This window comes from Rhagoletis zephyria, unplaced genomic scaffold (assembly GCF_001687245.7).
Source record: "Rhagoletis zephyria isolate East Lansing unplaced genomic scaffold, Rhagoletis_zephyria_1.1 Rzeph_scaffold_03962, whole genome shotgun sequence".
NCBI classification, from domain to species: domain Eukaryota; kingdom Metazoa; phylum Arthropoda; class Insecta; order Diptera; family Tephritidae; genus Rhagoletis; species Rhagoletis zephyria.
In genome coordinates, this window is record NW_016161045.1 from 16,840 (window position 1) to 34,101 (window position 17,262).

Here is a 17,262-nt window from a genome sequence, read left to right on the forward strand (position 1 = left end):
AGCAATTTTTCTTACGTCAAAAGCAATTTATAGAAAAGATAACTGAAAAATTTGGATTAAAAGATTCTAAAATTTCTAAATATCCCCTTGAAATTTCATATGGAAAATCAGAATCGCAACCTTTAGTTAATAATGAATTTTATCAAAGTTTAATTGGATCTTTGTTATACATATCAGTAAATACCCGGCCAGATATTTCAGCAAGTGTAGCAATTCTAGCAAGAAAAACAAGTATGCCTACAAATGAAGATCTGACGGAACTTAAACGCATTTTAAAATATTTAAAAGAAACACAAAACTTATATTTACAATTGAATAATAATAAAATTAAGAATAATTTATTAATTGGATATGCGGATGCAAATTGGGCAGAATGTCGTATTGATAGAAAATCAAACTCAGGATATATTTTCAAACTAAATGGAGGTGTAGTAAGTTGGGCATGCAGAAAGCAAACGTGTGTTTCACTTTCAACAACTGAAGCTGAGTTTATTGCTTTATCAGAAGCTGCAAAAGAAGCAATTTGGATTCGCAAGATTTTGGCAGATATGAATTGTTTTCAAAGCTGTCCGACTAAGATATATGAAGACAATCAAAGTTGTCTGAGTCTGATTAAGGAGGAGCGTTTAAGCAAGAGATCTAAACATATAGATACACGATTTCATTTTGTTAAGGATTATGTTGACAAACAGCTAATATCTTGTGTATATTGCCCATCAGAAGAAATGTTAGCCGACATGATGACTAAGCCACTATCAGCAAGAAAATTGGAATATCTAAGCGATAAAACGGGCGTCATATGCAAATGAGGAGGAGTGTTAAATATTTTTGGATATACTACTACTTTACATTTGCATATACTTGCTATATGTCTTTTCATCAAGTTAATTTAATAATTTGTCAAAGAACTTTTTTCATGTAATACAATTTTTTCTTCATTCTTGTTACTGAATCTGAACTGAAATAAAGAATTGTTTCAGTGCTGTTAAATACTATTTGTAAGAGATACTATATACGAAAGTTGTACGCTTTGATGCCGCACACGTCCTTTTAAATAGCGGGATGTATAAGAGTCGTCAGCTTCACGAATTCGTCAAAGCAAGCTAGCTGCAAATCGCTTGGTGTACAGCTGTGTTGGTAGCTAGGCGTATGTACGCTTAGAAAAGAGAAAGAAGAAGTTTGTTTACAATTTGCCGGGTGCGTGCATGCATTTCATAAAAAAAAACGACAAAACAATAAAGTCCGTGCAAATAACACTAGTTTACACGAAAAAAGTACCTCGATAAAAAAGTGCTTTCTAGCGTAATTTGGGGTCGCTTTTTAAAGAATCGTTTTTGCGATTTTTGCAAAAAACCTGTTTTTCGTGTCTTATTCCAGTTTTTCACCGAAATCTCCGAGGAAGTTAATGTTATGAAGCAATACATATATACATTTTTAGAAAGGTGCAGACCCCTTCTTTACACCAATATGTCATTATTGGTAATCTAGTGATTATTACTTCCACAGCAGCCGTTCAAAGTAAAAAAAATTGTAAACTTTTAAGCTTTTTTGGAAATGAATCAGGTTTATTGACTTTTTCATAAGATAAAAATTTTTAATGCAGATATATATGATAACAATTTGAAGACAATTCTGTTACATACGATTTAAGCTAAATATTGCTTCGATCGAAGAAATGTACACACTTCAGGTCGAAAATATGACTTTCGCTCAAACTTCTTTGTTTGTGTTCCATTCTGTCTTTTCGAAGTTGCATCCAACAATAGTCGCCCATCATGGCCTGATCCCAGAAACCTTCATACCGCTTTTCGATAGTTGCAATGTCCTGGTGAAATCTTTCGCCATGTTCGTCGCTCTCAGCTCCCAAATTCGGTGGAAAAAAGTCCAAATCACTATTGAGCAGGTGCATTTTCAGAGACATCCGAGCACCTGTAATAAATAAAATATTTTGTAAATTATTAAATAGTTTTTTAATTATTTTAATCCATACAAGGTATAACCGTTGAAGATATTTAGGTATAAGTCACAAAAAGAAAATTNCATGTTCGTCGCTCTCAGCTCCCAAATTCGGTGGAAAAAAGTCCAAATCACTATTGAGCAGGTGCATTTTCAGAGACATCCGAGCACCTGTAATAAATAAAATATTTTGTAAATTATTAAATAGTTTTTTAATTATTTTAATCCATACAAGGTATAACCGTTGAAGATATTTAGGTATAAGTCACAAAAAGAAAATTGCATGGATTTGCACAAACTTACATTTAACCTAAAAATACTTCACACTCACCAATGGTATTGAAGTTTTTCATCAAATTGTCAATCAATTTACGGTCGTTTTTGCTTCTCTGCGCTTAAATGCGCTTGTATGCGCTTAATCGTACAAAACATGTGGCACATACAGAGTTTGGAGTCCAATGTTTATCCCGATTCTTGGCTTGAATTCCAAAATATTGTTCATAAGCAGCTAAAATGTTTGTGGTTATTTTTTTCCAAGCACTTTGTTTGAATATGTACAAACCACAAATAAAGCAAAACTTATCCGGTGAGTGATTGCACATTTTGGGCTTTTTCATTACAGCAAAAACGTCATTCTAAAATACGAGAGAACACCAAAAGGAACAACTGTCCAACAAAAGTACGAAACGAAATCCTATGACGTTTGTCAACTACCTAACGGGGCAGGGAAATATAGCGGAAGTTCAATGTCGCTCAAGCAGTTACGTACAGTGACGAGCAAAACTATAACATGGTGTAACACTTTTTATTTCAGCCACCGCTATATTTCCAAGTTCTTACGACTTTCATCCTTTTGTTGTATATTCTTGTTGGTACATCCCTACTCTCTATCTCATAACGATTTGAAGTCAATACAACAACAATAAAAAAACCAGCAGACAAAAATGTAAATTAAGGCAGATGTTACAGATTTGCACTCACTCTCGGTTTTACATTTGAAAGTTATCTCTTACTTAGTTGGAAGTCAGATGACTTTTTTCTGTATTGTAATTTATTGAGTGGCAAAAAATTATGGAATTTGTTACTTGAAAATGTTAAGACTGAGAAAAAATATAGCCTAAACTGTTCCCAAGGACAAAGGAAGTCTGTCAAAAAATATAACGGTACGATATCTTGTGAACTTAGCAGCAAGTAGCGATGCAGCCACTACTACAGAAGCAGTTAAGGTATTAAACTNGAAGTTATGTTTTTAACATTTTCACACTTCAGGTCGAAAATATGACTTTCGCTCAAACTTCTTTGTTTGTGTTCCATTCTGTCTTTTCGAAGTTGCATCCAACAATAGTCGCCCATCATGGCCTGATCCCAGAAACCTTCATACCGCTTTTCGATAGTTGCAATGTCCTGGTGAAATCTTTCGCCATGTTCGTCGCTCTCAGCTCCCAAATTCGGTGGAAAAAAGTCCAAATCACTATTGAGCAGGTGCATTTTCAGAGACATCCGAGCACCTGTAATAAATAAAATATTTTGTAAATTATTAAATAGTTTTTTAATTATTTTAATCCATACAAGGTATAACCGTTGAAGATATTTAGGTATAAGTCACAAAAAGAAAATTGCATGGATTTGCACAAACTTACATTTAACCTAAAAATACTTCACACTCACCAATGGTATTGAAGTTTTTCATCAAATTGTCAATCAATTTACGGTCGTTTTTGCTTCTCTGCGCTTAAATGCGCTTGTATGCGCTTAATCGTACAAAACATGTGGCACATACAGAGTTTGGAGTCCAATGTTTATCCCGATTCTTGGCTTGAATTCCAAAATATTGTTCATAAGCAGCTAAAATGTTTGTGGTTATTTTTTTCCAAGCACTTTGTTTGAATATGTACAAACCACAAATAAAGCAAAACTTATCCGGTGAGTGATTGCACATTTTGGGCTTTTTCATTACAGCAAAAACGTCATTCTAAAATACGAGAGAACACCAAAAGGAACAACTGTCCAACAAAAGTACGAAACGAAATCCTATGACGTTTGTCAACTACCTAACGGGGCAGGGAAATATAGCGGAAGTTCAATGTCGCTCAAGCAGTTACGTACAGTGACGAGCAAAACTATAACATGGTGTAACACTTTTTATTTCAGCCACCGCTATATTTCCAAGTTCTTACGACTTTCATCCTTTTGTTGTATATTCTTGTTGGTACATCCCTACTCTCTATCTCATAACGATTTGAAGTCAATACAACAACAATAAAAAAACCAGCAGACAAAAATGTAAATTAAGGCAGATGTTACAGATTTGCACTCACTCTCGGTTTTACATTTGAAAGTTATCTCTTACTTAGTTGGAAGTCAGATGACTTTTTTCTGTATTGTAATTTATTGAGTGGCAAAAAATTATGGAATTTGTTACTTGAAAATGTTAAGACTGAGAAAAAATATAGCCTAAACTGTTCCCAAGGACAAAGGAAGTCTGTCAAAAAATATAACGGTACGATATCTTGTGAACTTAGCAGCAAGTAGCGATGCAGCCACTACTACAGAAGCAGTTAAGGTATTAAACTTTAACGCAAATCAATAAATAGGGAGGCGAACAATTGCCAAATTGAGCGCAAAGGCATCATAAAGAATAAAAAAGCAAATTTGATCAAAATACATGTGCGAGTGTGGCAGCATTTTGCTGCATCGCACGAAAACCGAACCGTTGCCTATTGGAATATGTTAGGCCGTTCAGAATGCAATAAAAAACATATTTTTAAGTTTCAATTGCAGGTTATTTGGTCTGACAAGACTAAATTAATCGCTTTCAATCAGATGGCCGGGCATGGTATTGGATCAAAGACCCAAATTAAGCCCATGCGCATCATGTAAGGCAAACTGTGAATCACAGTGGTCGGTCAATAATAGTTTGGGGTTGTATTTAAAAAATTTTGTTTGTCCGTTAGTACACATTAGGCGTAAGTAACAGTATCTGTTCATATTTCAACAAAATTTGCAAGATGTAGTCGAAAAAATGAGAGTTTCTGCTGAAAAATCACTCAAAACACACTGCACATGTTCCCAAAGCCAGGATACAAAAGCAAAAATTTGCTAATTTGAAATGATCTCCACAATCCGCGCACATGAATCTCATCGAGAATTTGCGAAATCAACTAATAGCGCTACTTACTAAGTATCAAAGTCCGTAAAATCGAGTACATGAGCTGTGAAAGCAAACTAAGGATATACCTCCAGAATTTTTACAGAGATACAAATAAGGTATGCCAAATCGCATCCAGGAACTGAAACAAGCAAAAGGGTACTGAACATTGTGTTAACAATTCTTTTTTTCGTGAAAATTGTCAAAAAGTTCTTAAAAATATATGAGTGCAAAACTGTAACATCTGTCTTAATTTACATTTTTGTCTGCTGGTTTTTTTATTGTTGTTGTATTGACTTCAAATCGTTATAAGAGAGGGAGTAGGGATGTACCAACAAGAATATACAACAAAAGTGTGAAAGTCGTTAGAACTTGGAAAGATAGCGATGGCTGAAGTAAAAAGTGTTACACCATGTTACAGTTTTGCCCGTCACTGTATTTTACCGACTGGAGATATTTCTGTTCCCCCGTACAACGTTTACTTTGATTCCGCATATAAATTAACACAAAATATACTTTTTTTGTGTTTTTTACCATTTTGGTAACATTCCGTGGATATGGATTTACCCCAGCTCCGCTTCATAATTTATTTCTGTGTAAGGGCGTGTGTGAATCGGTAACAAAGTTTGCGGCAAGTAAATTTTTGACAACTATGAGGTGAATAAAATTTCAGTAGCTCATGAGGCTAGTGAAATTTTTGACAAATGCATAGAAAATTTTGACAATCGCAAAGACTGTTGCTGTGAGTAATTTTTCGTAAAACAAAAGCTTAAATTGATGAAATGCTATCAGTGATGGTAGATGTTTTCTTAAAATATTAATTTCACTTCAATTTGTAATAGTTTATTCGGAATAAGTCTGCGGTTATCAAAAATTTACTGCTGCCAAAAATGATTTCATTTCACACAGCAGATTGGCAAAACTGTCTCACCATAGTAAAAACATTATTCAACAGCTTTCCCCATAGAAGTTTGTTACCGATTCACACACGCCCTAAGTGTAAAAAAGGGAAATTTGAATGTCGGAAGCTGAATATGCGTCATTTTACAAAATACGTTATAACTTCAACATTTTTCGTCCGATTTAGACAATCTTTAGCTTGACTTGTTTGTTATAAAATTATTTTGAACTAAAAATTTCATGTATNAAGCAAACTAAGGATATACCTCCAGAATTTTTACAGAGATACAAATAAGGTATGCCAAATCGCATCCAGGAACTGAGACAAGCAAAAGGGTACTGAACATTGTGTTAACAATTCTTTTTTTCGTGAAAATTGTCAAAAAGTTCTTAAAAATATATGAGTGCAAAACTGTAACATCTGTCTTAATTTACATTTTTGTCTGCTGGTTTTTTTATTGTTGTTGTATTGACTTCAAATCGTTATAAGAGAGGGAGTAGGGATGTACCAACAAGAATATACAACAAAAGTGTGAAAGTCGTTAGAACTTGGAAAGATAGCGATGGCTGAAGTAAAAAGTGTTACACCATGTTACAGTTTTGCCCGTCACTGTATTTTACCGACTGGAGATATTTCTGTTCCCCCGTACAACGTTTACTTTGATTCCGCATATAAATTAACACAAAATATACTTTTTTTGTGTTTTTTACCATTTTGGTAACATTCCGTGGATATGGATTTACCCCAGCTCCGCTTCATAATTTATTTCTGTGTAAGGGCGTGTGTGAATCGGTAACAAAGTTTGCGGCAAGTAAATTTTTGACAACTATGAGGTGAATAAAATTTCAGTAGCTCATGAGGCTAGTGAAATTTTTGACAAATGCATAGAAAATTTTGACAATCGCAAAGACTGTTGCTGTGAGTAATTTTTCGTAAAACAAAAGCTTAAATTGATGAAATGCTATCAGTGATGGTAGATGTTTTCTTAAAATATTAATTTCACTTCAATTTGTAATAGTTTATTCGGAATAAGTCTGCGGTTATCAAAAATTTACTGCTGCCAAAAATGATTTCATTTCACACAGCAGATTGGCAAAACTGTCTCACCATAGTAAAAACATTATTCAACAGCTTTCCCCATAGAAGTTTGTTACCGATTCACACACGCCCTAAGTGTAAAAAAGGGAAATTTGAATGTCGGAAGCTGAATATGCGTCATTTTACAAAATACGTTATAACTTCAACATTTTTCGTCCGATTTAGACAATCTTTAGCTTGACTTGTTTGTTATAAAATTATTTTGAACTAAAAATTTCATGTATAGCACAAAAATAAATTTCAATAATTTCCAAAAAAGCTCAAAAAATGACAATTTTTTTAACTTTGAACGGCTGCTGTGTAAGTAATAATCACCAGATTACTAATAACGATATATTGCTGTAAACAGGAGGTCTGTACCTTTCTAAAAATGTCTATCATTGCTTCATACCATCAACTTCCTCGGAGATTTCGGTGAAAAACTGAAATAAGACACGAAAAACATGTTTTTTGCGGAAATCGCGGAAACGCTTCTTGAGAAAAATAAATGAGTGTCATTTTCGTTTTCAGCGACCCCAAATTGTGCTACAAAGCACTTTTTTATCGAGGTACTCGTTTGAAACAGAAAATTTGTAAACTAGTGTAATAGAAAAGTAACTGAAAATTAAGATAATTCTCTAGTATAGGGTAACAACTGCTAAAAAGGGTCCGTAAATGTCGGGAGGGGTATCAATCGACGCGTTTCGGTCCCCGTATTAACAATCCGGGGGCGGAAGGTTAATATTATTAAAAATTTAAAAGTTATTAACAAAAAACTTTGTTAAATTTCGTTGTTTGGTATGGACAATTACCCCGACAAAAATTCCCTAAATCACCTCTTCTCACTTTTTTACCACTACCAAAACGTCTCCCGTTATTGTTTTATTAAAACAATATCATTTCTTCACTACTATTTCATATATTTCACTAATAAACCAGAGTAAACAAACTTTGCGCTTGCCAAAATTTTTATAACCTAAAATCGCTAGTATTGCCACTTTATTTCACATTTCATTTGCGCTATTACCCTCAGTTGACATTATACACTTTTTCCTCTTTTTTTACTTTCATCTAAATAAAATATTCTTACCAAAATATAATAGCAAATTTCGCTATACCATGGCAGCGCTACTTTTATGGTTTACAGTTATTTCGGGAAATGTTTAGTAGCTGACCATCGTTTTTGGGTGTGGGCGGAGGGGGAGGGGGAGTTAATTACAAATAGAAAAAACAAGTTTTTATAACAAAAAAATTTTCTTTTTAACAAATGTATTTTTGCGTAGAATTCCTTTCTGCGTAGGCGGCCTTCGGCCGCGCTTTAGGATTATAACCCTTACGAAATCGAATTCTCCTTTTGGTGTGCACCAAGTGGGGCTACCGCCCCACTCCTATTCTCCTTAAAGCAGCCACTTCACTAATATATTTTTGTATTCCCCTTCACTATACACTTTACTCGATTAGTTATAACTTTCTTTACGACTTTAATATTAACCAATTAATCACAATTCATTAAATAAAAACACCTTCAAAATTACGCGTCTGACCCTACAAGAATTGGGTGATGGAAACTAACACATTCTCATTTATCTTACTAACACATTTTCAAATTTTGCGTTGGTTAAAAAGAGACCACTAAATAAGGCCAAAAGTCGGAGGAAGACGGAAGATCATATGTACACAAATGTTTACATCACGTTTTGCATATTGCTCTTAAAAAGTTGATAGAAGTACTTGATTGAGATCTCCATCACCAGTGAGTATCACATGATCAATCAAATGACTATCACTGTTCTTGTAGTCGACTTTGTCGACTGTCAAACTCCAAAATATGCAAAAGAATGAGAGACAAAAGAAGATAGGATATAACCCAGTAAGCACTAAAAATATACAAAGGTGTTCTCTGCAAAAGGTGTTCAGCTCCTTTTCTTCGCAAAACAGAAAGAGGATTCTACTTTGTGAGGGTTATAATCCCTAAGTACGGCCGAAGGCCGCCTACCCAGAAAGGTGTTCTCTGCAAAAGGTGTTCAACTCCTTTTCTTCGCAAAACAGAAAGAGAATTCTACTTTGTGAGGGTTACAATCCCTAAGTGCGGCCGAAGCCTGCCTACCCAGAAAGGTGTTCTCAATTTTTTGCATACATTGGACATTTTATTCGAAATTTGTTGAAGGTAATGGTGATACGCTAACCACAAAGCATAATTTTTTGCAAAATCTGATGAAAAATTTAAAAGTAAATTTTCACGAATTTCATGTGAACAAATATTCCCAAAACTATAAAGTAAACCAAAAATAATTTTCCCAATTTGTTCTTGTTTTGCATGTTAAATTATGAGAACAATTTATTCACATGGAATTGGCGATTATAAAAAGAATTTATTTGAAAAGAGAATTCTTTGGAATTAGATAAAAGATGAAAGATAGATGAAAAAATAACAACATAATGCTCTCGTGATTTTTATTATAAAATAAAAAGAACAATTTCAATGAAGTCTCCTTTAACCTTGCATATTTTAAATATTTTTAATAAAAAAGGTGCGAGCCACGTAAGTAAAAAAATTACCCAGCACTGATAATGATATTTCATTTGAAATATTATTAAATTGGTATAAATGTGGGAAAGAAAATACTCCGATTTATTGTTTTAATATTATCAAAGTGGTAAGGCCGTTGATAATACTCACAATTAATGAAACTTCAAAAAATTTTATTATCCGTCAAAAGTTGTTTATTGAAACTACCTTCTTTTTTGTATCATGCTTCAGACTCAACCTACAGGCTGATCTTAATAACGTCGTTGCTTGGTGCTCCAAAAATAGATTAAAATTAAATACAAATAAGTGTTACCATGTCTCCTACTCCAAATCTCGTTCCATTACCCAGACTTCTTATCTCATTGGTGACTCGCAGCTTGCCACCATTGATGAAGTTTCTGACTTAGGAGTAATTTTTGATGCCAGATTTGTTTTTCACAGCCACTTAAATTATCCCATTGCTAAGTCATATGCAATGCTCGCATTTATCCGTCGATTTAGTTCCGATTTCACTGAACCGTATACCATAAAACTACTATACACTTCTCTTGTTCGTTCTAAGCTCTAGTACGCTGTCTTCATCTGGCGACCATATTATGACTGTCATATTAACAGAATTGAACGTATCCAAAAATCTTTCATTCGTTATGCTCTACGATCACTACATTTTGTCGACCCTTTCCCATTTTACGCTGCTAGATGCATGCTCATGAACCTTAAATCCCTGCACAATAGGAGGATTATGCTTTCTCTTACTTTCGTTTTTGACATTCTTCGGGGTGCGATTGACTCGCCGTTCTTACTCGAACGGATTACATTTAATATCCCACCAAGAAGCCTTAGGAATCTCCATATTTTTTCTCTGGACTTCGCCAGGAATAATTATGCGAATAACGCTCCTATTCGCAGAGCTCTAAACGAGTTTAACTAGCTCTCAAACTCTTCTGCTATCGATTTCTCTTCTTCGAAATTCAATTTCAAACTAGCCTTAAATAGTATGCTAAATTTGTTGTTAATTTATATTTAATTTTTTGTTAAAGTCTGTACGAAATGTTTATTTTCTAGATTAATAAATATTCAACAATTTTTATTGAGCTTGAGGCCGTTTTTTTAATGAAGACTTATTGTGGAAAAGCAACAATAATTTGAAAAAAATGGTAGAAGTGATAGCTATTTCGGAAATCACCAGATTTCCTCATCAGACTTCTTTCAGTAGGATTCGAACCGACGATCCCACTGACTCAGCCAGTTGCCTACGCGCTGTGGTAAGTTCGCCTTGTTAATTCTTGTTGCTAGATTAATAAATAATAAATAAATAAATAAATAAATAAATAAATAAAAATACATAAGTTCCCGATTTGATCTACACAAGTGGTTGTAAAAATTTGAAATATTGGTATTCCCACTCTAATTTTAAATTTTTCAAGTTCATTCCGCAGACTGAAGATATTGTCGCAGAGAACCCGGATTTCGTTTTTAGAATAAGGTATTAAAATAGCACATTTTAAGACCTACACCTGCGTCCAACTAATTTGTACCGAAATTCAAAACGAAATTGAAGACATTGCTTGCAAATTATGTTAATTTTTTTATTTTTAATAATTTTCATTTAAAGCATAATTCAATCTGTAACAGAAACCACAATAATAAAAGTTTCAAAGCTTTCAAAAATTGCAAAAAAAGTTAATTAAACTTGAAAAAATTGTCATCAGAATTTCCAAATTTTTAATCAGAATATGTAGAAAATTTTCGGGTATGCAGTTCTGTAGCCCAATCAATTGTAGTCTAAGAAAGTGCAAGTCGCAAGTCGTTAAAAATTACCGTGGGTTTTTTAGATTTCTTTTGTGGAGGTTGTTGCGGATTTTTTTTCATATAAAAAAAAACAAATTTGATCATGTGTTATATGGAAGAAAATGCCCTCCCAAAAAAAAAAATCTTAAAAATCAACGGTAATTTTTAACGACTTGAGACTTGCACTTTCTTAGACTACAATTGAATGGGCTGTAGAACTGCATACCCGAAAATTGTCTGAATATTCTAATTAAAAACTTGGAAATTTTGATGACGATTTTTTGAAGTTTGATTAATTTTTTTTGGAATTTTTGCAAGCTTTGAAACTTTTATTATTGTGGTTTCTGTTACAGATTGAATTATATTTTGAAAGAAAATTATTGAAAATAAACATAATTTGCAACCAATATAATTTTGAATTTCGTTTCTAATTAATTCAACGCAGCTGTATACAATTTTCGTATCAAACATTTTGTGTTTTTCGACCCGCCCTACTGTATATTACAGTGGTCGAAAAAAATTTTCCAAGATAGGGTTTGGGGCACCTTCCAAAATGTTTCCTCTTGCCGAAAGAGGTCTTCTTCTTCTTATTTGGCGCTGTAACCGCCTAAGAGATTTTGGCCGAGTCCAAAACAGCACGCCAGTCATTTCTCTTCTGTGCTAACTGACGCCAATTGAAAATGCCAAGTGAAGCCAAGTCCTTCTCCACCTGGTCTTTCCAACGCAGAGGAGGCCTTCCTCTTCCTCTGTTACCAGCATCGCGGCCCGCGTTGAATATTTTCAGAGCAGGAGCGTTTCTGTCCATCCGAACGACATGGCCAAGCCAGCGGAGCCGCTGAATTTTAATTCGCTGCACTATGTCTATATCGTTGTAAAGCTCATACAGCTCATCGTTAAATCGTCTGCGATATTCGCCATCACCAACGCGTAAAGGTCCGTAAATCTTTCGCAGAATCTTTCTCTCGAAAACTCCAAGAGCCGCCTCATCAGATGCTTTCATTGTCCATGCTTCCGCGCCATACACCAGCACAGGCATGATGAGTGACTTATAGAGTGTGATCTTTGTACGACGAGAGAGGACTTTACTTCTCAATTGCCTACTCAGCCCAAAGTAGCACTTGTTGGCAAGAGTGATTCTCCGTTGGATTTCAAGGCTGACATTATTATTGGTGTTAATGCTGGTTCCCAAATAAACGAAGTCGTCTACTTTTTCAAACTTGTAACTGTCAACAGTGACGTGGGTGCCAAGACGCGTATGCTCTGACTGTTTGTGTGCTGACAGGAGATACTTCGTTTTGTCCTCGTTCACCACCAGACCCATTCGCTTTGCTTCTCTATCCAATCCCGAGAAGGCAGAACAGACGTAGCCCTTGTTTTTACCGATAATATCGATGTCGTCGGCATACGCCAGCAATTGTACGCTCTTATAAAGTATTGTGCCTGAGCGGTTCAGTTCTGCGGCTCTTATTATCTTCTCCAACATCAGATTAAAGAAATCACACGAAAGGGAGTCCCCTTGTCTGAAACCTCGTTTGGTATCAAACGGCTCGGAGAGGTCCTTCCCTATTCTGACGGAGCTGGTGGTATTGCTCAACGTCATTTTACACAGCCGTATTAGTTTCGCGGGGATACCAAATTCAGACATCGCGGCATAAAGGCAACTTCTCTTCGTGCTGTCGAAAGCGGCTTTGAAATCGACAAATAGATGGTGTGTGTCGATCCTATTCTCGCGGGTCTTTTCCAAGATTTGGCGTATTGTGAATACCTGATCTATGGTGGATTTTCCAGGCCTAAAGCCACACTGATAAGGTCCAATCAGCTCGTTGACGGTGGGCTTCAGTCTTTCGCACAATACGCTCGATAAGACCTTGTAACCTATGCTTAGAAGGCTAATTCCGCGGTAGTTGGCGCGTATGGCGGGGTCGCCTTTCTTGTGGATTGGGCAGAGCACACTTAAATTCCAGTCGTCGGGCATGCGTTCATCTGACCATATTCTGCATACGAGCTGATGCATGCACCTCATCAGCTCCTCGCCGCCGTACTTGAATAGCTCGGCTGGCAGGCCGTCAGCTCCAGCAGCTTTGTTGTTTTTCAGCCGCGTAATCGCTATTCGTACCTCGTCATAGTCAGGCGGTGGGACAGCTACTCCATCATCATCGACTGGGGACTCGGGTTCGTCTTCCTCAATACTTTCAGCGCTGCTACCATTCAGTAGGTTATAAAAGTGTTCCCTCCACAATTTAAGTATATTCTGGACATCGGTCACTAGGTCGCCATTGTTGTTCTTACAGGAGTTCGCCCCGGTCTTGAAACCTTCCGTAAGTCGCCTAACCCTCTGGTAGAATTTTCGGGCGTTCTTCCTGTCGGCCAGCATCTCAAGCTCTTCGCACTCACGTATTTCGGCCTCTCTCTTCTTATTGCGGCAAATACGTCTCGCTTCCTTCTTCAGTTCCCTATAACGGTCCCACATGGCTCGCGTTGCGCCCGATCGCAGCGTGGCCCTGTAGGCGGCATCTTTTTTCTCTGCGGCTTCTTGACATTCCTCATCGTACCAGTTGTTCTTTCGGGCTCGCTGAAATCCAACTACTTCTTCGGCGGCGGTACTTAATGATCGGGAAATGTGGTTCCACTGCTCGCGTACGTCGGATTGTTGAAGAGTGCTCTCAGAGAGCAGGTGTGTGAGTCGAGTGGCGAATAAATTGGCCGTCTGTTGTGATTGCAGCTTTTCGACGTTAAGCTTTCCTTGCATTGTTGGGCGCACATTTTTTGCTGCACAGAGGCGGGTGCGTATCTTGGCTACAACAAGATAGTGGTCCGAGTCGATGTTTGGCCCTCGGAGTGTACGTACGTCCAAAACGCTTGAAGCATGCCTTCCGTCTATCACAACATGATCGATTTGGTTTCTCGTTTTTCGATCTGGAGACAGCCATGTAGCTTGGTGGATGTTCTTATGCTGGAACCTAGTACTACATATTACCATATTTCGGGCCCCGGCGAAGTCGATCAGCCTCAGTCCGTTATCGGACGTTTCGTCGTGGAGGCTGAATTTTCCGACAGTGGCGCCAAAGATCCCTTCCTTGCCCACCTTGGCATTAAAATCGCCAAGCACGATTTTGACATCGTGTCGGGGGCAGCGCTCATATGTACGTTCCAAGCGCTCATAGAAGAGATCCTTGGACGCCTCATCCTTCTCTTCCGTCGGGGCATGGGCGCAGATGAGCGAGATGTTGAAGAATCTAGCTTTGATGCGGATTGTGGCTAGACGTTCGTCCACCGGGGTGAACGCCAGTACTCGGCGACGGAGTCTCTCTCCTACCACGAATCCAACACCGAATTTGCGCTCCTTTACGTGGCAACTGTAGTAGACGTCGCAAGGCTTCACGCTTACTTTACCTTGCCCCGTCCATCGCATTTCTTGGATGGCGGTGATGTCAGCCTTTGTCTTCCCGAGGACATCAACCAGCCGGGCAGAGGCACCTTCCCCATTAAGGGTCCGGATATTCCAGGTGCATACCCTTAAATCATAGTCCTTTATACGTTTGCCGTGGTCGTCATCAGAAAAAGGGGGTCTCATCCGAGGCTGTTTGCTTCTTTTCATTGGGCGGGGTTTTAACGTGGCGGGACCCAAACCCAGCGCACGCGAAGTTTTACGCCTTCTCACTTTAGCTCGCTCCCAAACGGGTGTTTGGTTGCTACCCAGAGGATACGTGGATATAAATATCCGGACGTTGTGAGCTGCGATTTGAACCGTACGCACAAGAATCGCTTCTGGCCACTCCCAGGTGAATGGCAGTCAAAAGTTTTCCACTTCTGCGCACGGAACCATCAGCCGAAAGAGGTGCTGGTACCAAAACCCTAAGTTTCTAAGTATAAATTTAAAGGATGCTCATGATGCTCATATTTTACTCTAGAAGTATTGCGTACATATCGAGCCCTAACCGCCAAAATAACGTAAGCGACATTTTTTTCAATATTTTCTTTTTGATGCAGAAATATTCGTAGAGCATCTAGACGCATTTCTGCATTAAAAATAAAATTTTGAAAAAAATGTCGGTTACGTTATTTTGGCGGTTAGGGCTCGATATATTCATCAAACTGTTGATTAAGTAACCTAAGAACATTTCAAATTTAAATTATTTAAAAAAATAAAAGCTTCAGTTGTCATGGCAATGTACCTTCTTATAAAAATCACCCTTATTTTTGCCAGTTTCACAGCGATTCAGTAGCGCGTTTCAAGGTCATTGAGCACCCTGTATTGGTTGCAGTAGAAAACTGAATGTTGGTCTTGATATTACAAATATTAAAAGGAAAAAAATAAGGGGGTGCCCCGTTTTCTAGGATGAAAATTGTTTTCCCCATACAAAAATTGGGACACTTTACTGTACATACATACGTTTGTTATAAGTTCTTTCATAATTATTATTCTCGTTCTCTTCATTTTCTTCTAGATTGAATCCTTTTACTTGTCCTCAATGTCGACATCCTAACCCAGCATTTCACAAGATATATCTAAATCTTGAAGAAACAGGAGATGGTGAAAATGTAGAACTCTTAAAAACTACACTAAGTGAAACCGAACTCAAATTACAGAAAATGGAAAAGATAGTCGCATCTGAAAGATACAGCCAAATCTTGTCAAGTTCAAATAGTAACCTTTTGATGGAACCATTTGGAAGGCAAGCAGTAATAATAAAAGGAGTTTCCATAAACGACATTAAAAGTCCGCTTGCTGAGACTGTTTTGATGCTAACCAACATTATGGATCTTCCATGTGAACATGCGGATATTGAAACGGTTTTCATATTAGATAGGAAGTATCTTTTAAGAACTCAAAACCAATGTAACAAATTTAATGTCGCGGTAAAATTTAGCACAGAGGAGATGAGAAATCTTTTTATGGACAAAAAGTCAATGCTGGTTAGTAAAGGAATAACATTGACTGAATATGTGGATCAAAACACAAATGAGTTATTTACATATGCCAAATTACTGACCACTCGGGACTTCAAACACGTTTTTTTCAGAAACAACTGTATTTTCGCGCAAAAAAATGATAATGACATTTTACATCAAATACATTCTAAGCAAGATGTTGATAGAATGCTTGCTTAGAAGATTTTATAACATAAATGTGTATATTACAAATACTTGACACATAAATTAAAAACCAATTTCCCTTACCATTAATATCATTTCATTTGTTGTCCTTATTGCTTAACCTTGGAGGTGCATGCGAAGAGTTTTGGGTATTGCGTTGTTGTTGTTGTTGTTGTTGTTGTTGTTGTGGCGGCTACTAAGCCCCGTTCGGGCCGGTTCATCCATCAACGTTTTCGTCAATTTCAGCTAGGGGGAGACCCAGGAAGTGTGCAACTTCCACAGGGGCTGTCCATAGGGACAGGGGAGTCAGCTGAGTGGGGTTCTCAGGTCATGTGAAGAGGTGCCGTGAGTCATGTGGCGACTCTGAACATGCCGGGCATTGGTTGGGCACATCCTCGTTGATTCTGCTTAAGTATGAATTTAGCCTGCTGCAATAGCCAGAGCGAAGTTGGGCTATTGTAGTGCGGGTCTCCCGAGGCGGACAAAGTTCTGTCCCGTCCACGTCCGGTGGTTGTGTGCCTAGGACGGCATTCACAGGGCGGGAGTCTACATAACTTGAGACTGATTACCTGTGAATGCCGTTCAGGACCTGTCGGTAGGTTGACGGGTCCAGAGGCTGTTTGATAAACCTCTGGACTTCGTCCGTCAGTTCGTAAAGATGCCTCCTGACGTGCCTTGGCGAGGGCTCTTCCGCGAGCAGCTGTCCGCTGGGATGGCCACGTCTGTGGCTTGTCATGTAGGTGGTGTTGGAACGTCATCAGG

The 17,262-nt window shown here is 37.4% G+C and overlaps 1 protein-coding gene across 1 annotated transcript in view; it reads left to right on the forward strand.

The window, feature by feature from the left end:
• Positions 1-16,595, forward strand: part of LOC108370003 (uncharacterized) — a 25,267-nt gene extending 8,672 nt beyond the window's left edge. The window contains exon 2 of the mRNA XM_017625235.1: positions 15,852-16,595. Coding sequence (XP_017480724.1) covers positions 15,852-16,515 — 664 coding nt within the window. The 3' untranslated portion in view covers positions 16,516-16,595. The remainder of the gene's footprint in view (positions 1-15,851) is intronic.
• Positions 16,596-17,262: the final 667 nt, after the last annotated feature.